Below are 10,514 nucleotides of genomic sequence, written 5' to 3'. Positions count from 1 at the left end.
TAAATGAAATGCAAGTTTGCTTTATTGGGGAGGGTGTAGCAAATAATTCTGGGTTTCTTTGCAGGGACAGCAGTGGGGAGGGTTCATTACAATACCTGCAGCCCTGCCAGGCTGAAGAGTGTTTTCCTTTTAAAAGCAATTGGATTAAACAACAGGTGAGCAAAAGGAACAGCAGCTCATATCAAATATCTGTACCCTGTGAGCAGACACTGCCCTCAGGCAAAACCTGGTTATCCTCCAGCACGATCTCCCTGTCTGGAGAAGAACTTTCATGGTTTTCTTCAGTCTTGTCAGAAAATGTCAACTCATTTTCCTCCTTTTTATTTTTTTCCCCTCCAGTTCACTTCCCCCGGTAGCCACCCCTGGTTATTCCTCTGGGTGGTATCAGGGCCACACAGGGCAAATAGCAGGAAAAATCAATCCTCAGGAAGGGAACAAAACTTCCATTTTACCTTACAGTGCTACCAAGTGGAGAACAAGAGGTGGTTCTGCTGCAGCCACAGCTTTGAGACAGAGTGAACTCCTCCAGGAGGGACTGGGCACAAACTTTATTTCTCCAGAAAACTGGGAATGGTTCTAAAGGGCAGACAAAATGGTTCTAAAGGGGACAGCAGCCAGTGATGAGCAGGAACAACACCAACAAACAACACCAAAAACAGCACCAGAGGGGATTTGGAAGGATGAAGCCGCCCTGCCCTCCCTACACTTGTCCCATTCTGTGTTTCCATTGCAGATTTTTGGGGTAAACCATGGGGTAATTTAGAAGGATGGGAGGATTTGGAAGGATGAAGCTGCCCTGCCCACCCCACTCCTGTCCCATGCTGTATTTTCACTCCACTGCAGATTTTTGGGATAAACCATGGGGTGATTTGGAAGATGAAGCTGCCCTGCTCTCCTTATACCTGTCCCACATGTGTTTCCATTGCAGATTTTTGGGGTAAACCATGGGGTGATTTGGAAGGATGAAGCTCTCCTTATACCTGTCCTACATGTGTTTCCATTGCAGATTTTTGGGATAAACCACAGGGTGAGCAGTGGCAGCTCTGCAGGGAGGGCTGAGGATGAGGACAGGCACAGGGAGGGGACACTGCTGGTGCTGCAGGGTCACACCCAGGCCCTGAGCTGGGTGCTGCAGCCCCTGGCACAGCACAGAGCCCCCTCCCCACGGCGGCACCAGCGGCCCCCCTTGTACAGGGCCAGGCTGTAAGGCTGGAAGCACACCAGGAGCTGCAGGCGCCGTGCCAGGCTGCAGTAAAGGGCCATGGCCACCACCAGCAGTGGGGACATGATGACAAAGCCCAGGATGATGAGGGCAGAGGAGCTGTTGTCATCCAGGATGCTCTTGCAGTAGCGGGCAGAGGAGTGCAGCACCTGTGGGGAGAGAAAGAAGCACAAGCAGGATCATTAAATTGGAAAAAAGCTCCAATGAATGACCTTATCCCTCTCTACAGACCCTGAAATTTGGCTGTGGCCAGGTGGGGTTGGGCTCTTTCTCCAGGAACTGACAGAACCAAGGACACAGCCTTGAGTTCCACCAAGGGAAATACAGGTTGGATATAGGGATAAAGGTTTTTACAGAAAGGGTGATGAAGTTTTTTACAGAAAGGGGAATAAAGTTTTCCCTGCCCAGGGAGGTGGTGGAGTCTCCATCCCTGGGTGTGTTTAACAAAGCCTGGATGTGGCACTGGTTGAGTTGAGCTGTTGGGGCTGGGTTGGACTCGTTGGGTTTGAAGGTCTCTTCCAACCTGGGATTCTGTGAATTCTGTGATTCTGTGAATTCTGTGATTCTGTGGATTCTGTGATTCTGTGGATTCTGTGAAAAGTCCCACATGAACCCAACCCTCTTGTGTGCCCTGGTGCTGACAGCAGTGGCCAAAACACCCTTGAGCTTCCAATGTTTTCATGGAAAAAGAAAACATTTTCTTTTGCTCCCTCTCTCAGAGCTGAGCGATCCTCAGGTACACTCTGTGACTGATATCACATCTTAATCAAGCTTTCAATTATCCCTGTGAGACAGGAGCACTGCACACTGATCCTGGAGCAGGAAGCACTCATCTTTATTCAATCATCCAATAGCATTTGATAGGCACAAACCAAATAAAAAAAAACTGGTGCTGCGTCGGTGTGGGTGGCACAACACTGGGAAAAACAAATAAATAAATATTTTCAAACAAAATTATATTATATTATAAATTTATATTAAATATATACATGTATTTTTATATAAATAAAAATGAATGTAAAATATCTTTATAAATAAAAATAAATATAGAAATAGAAATAAATAGAAATACAGAAATCTGTTCGATTCTGCAGACAGATGCTGGTCATTCTGTGGCTCTCCAGACCCCGTGGTGTGTACACTCATTTCTGCCTGAAAAACCTGCCACTTGCAAAGAAAAGCTCCCTGGGCCTGCCTGAGTGTGGTTCAAACCCTCCTTCCACGCTGGCAGCCTCTGTGTCCCCAGATTTTATTCTTTTCTCCTTTCAGCAGTGAAAGGAACACAACCCACCACGCTAAAAACTAACAATAAATCCACCTAATGGAGCTGCAGTGCAGAAATCAGCCTCTGGCTGCTGAGAAGCTCAAAAACAGCTCTGGTGGAGCCACAATCCCTTGCTATGATTGCAATAAAGAAAAAGCTGAGTTTAAAAGACTCCCCACAGCTTCCAGCAGCTCAGGGGCTTCCACTTCTGGTCCACTTGGCTGCACTCAAAAACATTCTGCATCTCCTCCAAGCCTTTGAGTGTGTGTGCAGAGGAGAATTTGGGGTTTTCCAAGGTGAGGGAAGCTGGAAGGGGCAGTTCTGGGAGGTTTTTTTCCCATTTTCAGTCCAATTTGCAGGCCCTGTTTATGACTTAATGAAAAAGGCCCATTGAGCTGGTCTAACAGTCCGTGCCTGCAAGGAAAACAGGGAATTGTTTTTTAATATCTGCCCGTGGTCAAGTGATCCCAAAAATATTTAAAGGGATATATGAAGAATGGGTTTGTAAATAAGGAAATGATGCAAATGCAGAGGGCAGCAAAGAGAGCCTGGATGGACAAAGGAGGCTCATTTTTGGTGTGAGGAATGCACAGAATGTTTGGGAACAGCAATGTTAGACTGGCATGAGAAGGGGATTATATATTCTGTCAGATTTTACTAATCCTATCATTAGACAGGTTTAATGGATCTTAAACTCACTTAAACAGAAAGCAGCAAACCCTACCAGAGCCCAGGCAGGACTGTGAGCTCTGGAGCTCAGGTTGGCAGCTCTCAGTGACAAAAAATCCCAGGGAAGAGAGAAATATTGTGAAATTAAAATGCAAACAGCAACTCCTCCAGGGCAGGGAGCGTGTTCACCTCACCTGGCACCTCAGCTTGGCACTTCCATGGGGATACAACTTCATTGCCCAATTTTCCTTGTCAGCCCAGACTATTCACACAGGGAAAATCTGTTTCCTCAGGGAAACAAAACCAAAACTTGGGGAGTCCTGCCTGGCCTGTACAGCCACCGCTCACCTGGGGCTCGAAGGAACCCTCAGGTGTGGCCCTGCCCTCGAGGAGTGGCACTTACCTGGGAGTGGCACTGGAAGCCAAAGTAAACCACCATGATGGTAGGAAGCAGCACGACAGTGAAAATAACAAACATCAGGAGCAAATTCAGGAGGAAGAGCAGGGAGTTGATGGTTCCTATCAGCAGGGCCCAGGCCAGGCAGCAGCAGGGGCTGCGGGGCTCACCGGGCAGGAGCCGCTCGTCCATGTCATACGGGGGGAGCCCAGGCATCATCCGGGACTTTTCCGACACCATTTCTGCTCCAAAGTCCTCAGGCTCCTGGCCAGACATCCTTCAAGAAGATCCACCAAGCCACGCTCTTATCCAAAAGTATTTCCTCGCTTTTGGTCTATCAGAGATGGGAAGGAGCTTGCAAAGGTTTCTTCTGCCGCTTCCACACGTGGCCAGGAGCCCTTAACCAGAGATGGTCATGGAGCAAGCAAGGAAAGCTCTCCTTGGGCCCCCTGCTCAGCACAGTTTTTTTCCTTCAGATGCTTTTCCCAGCCTCAGTCCCAAAGTAGATCTGCTGGAAGTTTGGCAGTAATTTTTATTTTGGTTTAGAATCCAGAGTCCTATGGAATTTCCTGCTGTTTTTCCCAGTATTACGATCCCAAGAGGTTCCAAAGGGTTGCTGTGGTGGCTGTGATGGGCTGCTCAGTGGGCTTTGGTATCCCCCTCCACCTTGGAGCCCAGCTGGGTGTTCAGGATGTCAGGCTTAGGTTCAGAATATCAGGTTTAGATGTTCAGGATGTCAGGCTTAGGTGTTCATCAGATCAGGCTTCGGTATTCAGAATATCAGCTCTGGGTGCTGAGAATATCAGGTTTAGGCACCCACAGGCAGTTCCTTGTCTTCAAATCACCTTCCCATGCTCTTCACCCTGTAGCCAAGCAAATATTCCTGCCCAAATCTCATCCAAAGGAGGTGAGCAGTGAAGAGGAAGGGCAGGAGCTGCTCCCCAGCCTCTGGAGCCCTGCTGCCCTCCCCTGCAGCAGAGCTGGAGCAGTGTGTGGTGCTGTCACTGCTCTCAGCTGCCTGCAGTCACAGCCACTCACACCCAGCAGTGTGGTCCCTTCTGAGCTCAGCTTTGCAAGGCTGCTGTGTTTACAGAACAGCCTCAGTGCTCTCTGTGCTGCCAATCCTTCACATCTGTCTCCCCACGGATGGGATTGAACACGCAGCACACCAGAGCCACGCTCCAGCCATTCATCCCCAGCTCAAGATGGTCCCTCTCCAACTTTAATTATTCTGCCTTTGATTCATTTTCTAAAATTCCTCTCTAGAATAAAAAAAAACCTTAGAGAAATTGATAATAATAACTGTATTCCTCAGAAATCAGCTGTTCCCTGCAGTCATCTGTTAATGTTTGCAGAACATATTGATACTCTCATAGAGGAGGCACAGCAATTATCAATTATTCCATCTACCTCATAAGATCAATATTATTTAAGAATTTCAGTGCCATCTCCATGCCTGTGTAGCCTCCAAGATACAGTGAGAGTAATAAGAGACAGATATTAAAAAATACAGAGAGAAACAACCTCTCAGGCAGACAGCAGAGTGTGACAAGTCCATTTCCATCGTGTTCCTTCCCTGCACTCTGGGGCTGGATGGCTCCCAGGGGAGTTTGCAGCCTCCACTCAAGCTGCAAAATGTGAAATCTCTTCTCAGATCTGTCCAGACATCCCCAGGGAAATAACTGCTGCATCCATCCTGTTTTCAGCGCTGCACAGGCCAGAGCCAGTGTTAATAATAAAATCCAAAGCTGGGCAGGAAACCATAAATGTGACAAGTGGCAGGGAGCTCTGAGAGTCTCGGTGGTTACTTTGCCTGTCTAGACTCTGTTTAGATTTAAAGACATAATATTTTTCAAATTTGATTTATGTTTTTGAAGTGAAAAAAAGGACGAGTCATACAAACAGAAAAAACCCAACTCAAAACTATAGGAAGAGAAATCAATTTTAGGCTTAAACCATGGAAAGATTAACTCGGTGCTGGGCAGCTAAAAATCCTACAGCTGCTTTTACCATCTGCTGGTGATGGCCCAGGGGTGTGGTGAAACACAATTTAAGCATTCATAAAAGTGCCATAAAATTCTAAGAAGCTTTGCTAAATCCAGTGAAACTTTCCAAAATTCTTTTGCTGTCATGAAAATGCATTTTAACCTTTTCAGGAAGGTCTGAAAATTGTGTTCTGTACATTTATTTTCTAAAGGTTCTTGTAATAACCAAGCGAACTTTGTGTCAGACAAACCTCAGTGATATGAAGAAAGATTTCTCTCTAATTCTCTGAAATCTCCACACTCTTGACAAGAACTTTCCCAGAAGTGGGGAAGATCTTGATGATGGAGCAGTTTATAACAGGAGCATGATTGCTTTGAGATGCTGGAAGTGGTGATGATTAAAGAGCATCAGAAAAATCCATCACTTCTCTGATGCCAAGGACTGCTGCGCCCATGGAATCATTTTCTGGCAGCACCATCTTGTGGTTTGCTGCAGTTCATAAATTTTCAATTTATGTCTCTTATTCTCTAACCCTAACCCTTAGAGGATGCTGTAAGGCTTATTATCCATATGGAATCCTCCCAGCCACCAAAAACAACACCAGATCTTCTCACATTGGTGGCTGGAGCGCTGCTGGGGATACAAAATCCCAAATCCCTCACTGGGCTATGGGGATGCACATTCCAAGCAAGCCAGCTCCTTTTCACAGGGAATTTTGGTACAACCCCAGCACACCGTGTGTGCCTGCTCCCAGCTGGGCTCTGCGTTTGGGTCACACCTCGGGCAGGTGATGAGGGTGTCGTGGTCGCTTGAGAGGGCTGGGATCAGCTAAAGGTTCTTCACCAAGAGGGTGAAGGTTTCTTGTGACCTGAGGAAATGGCTGCAGCTGTGTCAGGGGAGGTTTAGGCTGGATTTTGGGCAAGGTTCATCCCCTAGACTCTTCTGGGGCACTGACCAAGGGGAGGTTAGGCTGGGTTTTGGGCAAGGTTCATCCCCTAGACTCTTCTGGGGCACTGACCAAGGGGAGATTTAGGCTGGATTTTGGGCAAGGTTCATCCCCTAGACTCTTCTGGGGCACTGACCAGGCTCCCCAGGCAACGAGCACAGCTCCAAGAGCTCCAGGAGGGTTTGGACAACACTCCCAGGGGTGCATAGAGTGGGATTTTGGGGTGTCTGTGCAGGACCAGGGGCTGGGCTGGATAATCCCAGTGGGACTTGCCAGCTCAGGATATTCCACGGCTGTCCTCAGGCTGGGGCAAAGGATAGTTTTTATAAAACTATCAGGGAAAAGGCACTGTGCTGTGAGAGAGGAGCCGGGGGAGGCAGAAAGGCTGGGGAAGAGCCGGGAAAAGGCCGGGGAAGGACCGGGAAAAGGGTTGGGGACAGCAGAAGGACTGAAGGAAGGGCAAAGGGAAGACGGGGAGAAGGGGAAGAACTGGAGGAAGAGCTGGAAAAACGACCGGGAAGAATCAAGAGAAGGACCGGAGGAAGAACCGGGGTAAAGGCTGGAGGAAGGACGGGAGGAAGGACCGGGAAGGTTCAGGGGAAGGATCAGAAGAAGAAGCAGGGGAAGGGAAGGACCGGAGGAAGGACTGGAGAAAGGACCGTGAAGGCTCAGGGGCAGGACCAGAGGAAAAACCGGGGGAAGGTTTGAAAGAAGCTCCGGGAAGGCTGAGGGCAGGATCAGGGGAAGAACCGGGGGAAGGTCCTGAGGAAGCCCGGCAAGGCTCGGGGGCAGGATCAGAGGAAGAACCGGGGGAAGGTTCTGAGGCAGCCCCGCAAGGCTCGGGGGCAGGATCAGGGGAAGGCCGGGTGGGCTCGGGGGCAGGATCGGAAGAAGCCCCGCAAGGCTCGGGGGCAGGATCGGAGGAAGGCTCGGGGCAGGATCGGAGGAAGAACCGGGGCAGGATCAGAGGAAGAACCGGGGGCAGGCTCGGGGGCAGGATCGGAGGAAGGCTCGGGGCAGGCTCGGAGGAAGGCGGGCGGGCCCGGTGCCGCCCCGGAAGGCGCCGTGCCGGGCCGCAGCCATGGTGGTGCTGAGCGCGGCGCGCTGGGTGCGCAGCCGCCTCTCGGATCGCTTCTGGAGGGTGCAGGAGGTGCTCAAGTACGCGCGGGTGAGTGCGGGACCCCCGCATCCCCTGTGCCCCAATCCCCTGTGCCCCAATCCCCCTGTGCCCCAATCCCCCTGTGCCCCCATCCCCCTGTGCCCGCATCCCCCTGTGCCCGCATCCCCCTGTGCCCCAAACCCCCTGTGCCCGCATCCCCCTGTGCCCCCATCCCCCTGTGCCCCAATCCCCCTGTGCCAGCACCGCCGTGTGCCCCAATCCCCCTGTGCCCGCATCCCCCTGTGCCCCAATCCCCCTGTGCCCCAATCCCCCTGTGCCCGCATCCCCCTGTGCCCCAATCCCCCTGTGCCCCAATCCCCCTGTGTTGTGTTAGATGGATGTCAGAAAACAAATTTAATTTTTTTTTCTGTTTTTGGCAAATCAAATGCCCCATCCCTGTGTTCATACAGACACAACAGAGGGCAGCTCAGGAATGAGAATAAATATTTTTCAGTGTTGAGTGAAAGCACTGCCCATGGTTTTGTGATTGCCTTTCCCACAGAACCACAGCCCAAAGTGAGGTCTGGTTTTGCCTCTGCTGAACTGAGATTTTTCCACCGTGCTCCAGCTCCTCATCTTCAGGTTTTCCATGATAAAAATGACATTTCCATGATATTATATTCCATATGACATTACATTCCATATATTTCCACAGTTAAAAAAAACAAGGAAAATAATATTTTCATTACGTGCCAGCTGAAGGCTTAGGGGGTGCTTGTGGAGGGTTCAGAGATCCTCGTTGTGGAGAGCCGTGAACGCAAATGAGCTTTATTGGTGTTATATCTTTAAATCTAATTGAATTAGATCATTCTGGGTCTTTTTTTGCAGCATTTTCGTGGCAGGAAGAACCGCTGCTACAAGCTGGCAGTGAGGAGCGTCCGCAGGGCTTTCGTGAGGTCCACCAAGGCCAGGAGGGAGAAGAAAAGATTCCTCAGAGCGGTAAAGAGCAAAATGTTGGGTGGAAACATCAAAATGGGAGCCAGGCAGAAGTGAAACAACTGCTTTTATTACTCTGAGGGGTTTAAAAACAACCCCCCAGAGTTTCTAAGTGAAAAGTAGGAGTTGAAAGCAGCATTTTCTTGTGGGTCCCTTCCAGCTCACGATATTCCTTGAAAATGTTATATTTAATAAGTGGGAGCAGACCAGCGTGGCAAAGGGTTTATTTTAAAGTATTTTATCATGTAATATATTGATTTTTTTAAACCTCAGCTCTGGATCACAAGGATTGAAGCAGCTTCCCTTGAACATGGTTTGAAGTACCCAGCCTTCATCAGCAACCTGGTCAAGGTAAGGATGTGGTTTGGAGGATAATTATTTACTAATTAGAGTGATGAAAGGCCTTCTGCTTGTGAAAGCAGTTTCATCCACTTCAGGAACTAAGTTGTGCCCTAAACTGTTTCTCTTCCCTATATGGATTATTCTCTTTTATCCTGGTGAACATTATGGCTCTACCTCACATTCTGTCCCCAAAACTTAGGAATGAGACTTTTAAAGTGTTGTTTGTTTTTTTATATTTTTTTTGTGGGCATTCAGTGACAGCTGCTTTTCCTTTTACTTGAAGAGATTTAAAAATACAAAGCTTGGATTAGCAAAAAACCAAAAAACCTAAGAAATCCTTATTCTTTTCCCTATAACTGTGATTTGGTGAGCGTGGAGAATGCAGAAACTTGGTGCTGGTGTCCCTTGTTTTTAAAACATGCTGGGAATTTGTTTCAATTTGGTGATTCTGTTTTAATTTATTTGAGCTGAAATAGATGCCATGGATTCATCTGGAACATGTGGCCTTGAGCAAAATTGGGGATTTTTCTTCAGTTCTTGGTTTCTACCAGAAAAACTTTAGAGAAAGGCAGGAAATAATTTTTACATGGTGGGTTAATGAGACATCCATGGCCAGGGAGTGTCTGACAGTCTTTAACAGCTCCAAATTGCACAGGGTAGAAAAAAGCTAATCTGCTTTAAGACCTCAGGTCTTAAGCCTTAAGAGTGTTTAATCATTCTTAATGAAGAGTGTTTATATAAACAGTAAAGAGTGTTAATTATATTTAATAAAGTGTTCATTATATTTAATAAAATAAACAAATTTAATTTTATATAATAATAAAATTTTCTTATATTTAATAAAACCTATTTAATTTAAAAATATTTAAAACTAAGAGTTGCAGTGTTGTTCCTAAAAATCACAGTCCTTAACCAACAATTTTTTCTTGCCTTTAGTCCCAGGTGGAGCTGAACAGAAAAGTTCTGGCTGACTTGGCAATTTATGAGCCAAAGACATTCAAGTCCCTGGCAGCTTTAGCCCAGAGGAGGAGACAGGAAGGGTTCCTGGCTGCCCTGGGAGATGGAAAAGAACCAGAGGGAATATTTTCACGTATTGTGCACCATCACTATTGATATCAGAGTCTGTGTACGTGTTTTAGAAGCAGGGATTTGATTGTGAAGCAAACCTGTCGTGGGACTGCTGCTGAAACAGAAAATGTGGAACAAATCCTCTGAGGATCGTGTGGGTGTGAAGCTTCTCCCTGCTGGCTTTTTCCCTGTGTTGTAGTCACTGAAACCTGTTAAATTAAAAGCACACTTCAAGGTTAGCGGTCAGGCCATACAGTGACTTAATAAAGGTATTTTTTTTGGTAACTGCCATTAGGAAAAAAACCTAATTTGTGTGGTGAATTCTGGCACTGAATGGGATAACGCAGCTGGGATGGGGGAAATGTTGACCCTCACAGGTGGAGCCTGGGTGTTAAGGACACACATAGTTTGTACTTTTAAGGATTTAATAAAGACATTTCTATTGAAAACTCCTATGGGGAAACAATTTGTGTTAATTTTGGCACTTCATTGGGAAAATACAGCCAGGGGATGGAGGAAGGGCAG

General features: G+C 47.6%; 2 protein-coding genes across 2 annotated transcripts; one reads left to right on the top strand and one right to left on the bottom strand.

Annotated features, from left to right (window-relative positions):
* On the bottom strand, nucleotides 1-4,798 carry TMEM278 (transmembrane protein 278). Its single transcript, XM_002194035.7, has 2 exons — nucleotides 3,559-4,798; nucleotides 1-1,371 (listed from the first exon to the last, which is right to left on the bottom strand). The coding sequence occupies exons 1-2, from the start codon at nucleotides 3,826-3,828 to the stop codon at nucleotides 1,105-1,107; spliced, it is 537 nt and encodes a 178-aa protein (XP_002194071.7). The 5' UTR covers nucleotides 3,829-4,798; the 3' UTR covers nucleotides 1-1,104.
* A 2,756-nt stretch (nucleotides 4,799-7,554) lies between these two features.
* MRPL20 (mitochondrial ribosomal protein L20) lies at nucleotides 7,555-10,441 on the top strand. The gene is given in 4 exon segments (NM_001245473.1): nucleotides 7,555-7,652; nucleotides 8,472-8,582; nucleotides 8,853-8,930; nucleotides 9,858-10,441. Coding segments are annotated over 4 exon segments (453 nt in total). The 5' UTR covers nucleotides 7,555-7,565; the 3' UTR covers nucleotides 10,035-10,441.
* The last annotated feature ends 73 nt before the right edge of the window (nucleotides 10,442-10,514 follow it).

Source organism: Taeniopygia guttata, chromosome 21 (genome assembly GCF_048771995.1).
Source record: "Taeniopygia guttata chromosome 21, bTaeGut7.mat, whole genome shotgun sequence".
Lineage (NCBI taxonomy): Eukaryota > Metazoa > Chordata > Aves > Passeriformes > Estrildidae > Taeniopygia > Taeniopygia guttata.
This window is presented reverse-complemented; position numbering and strand designations above follow the sequence as displayed.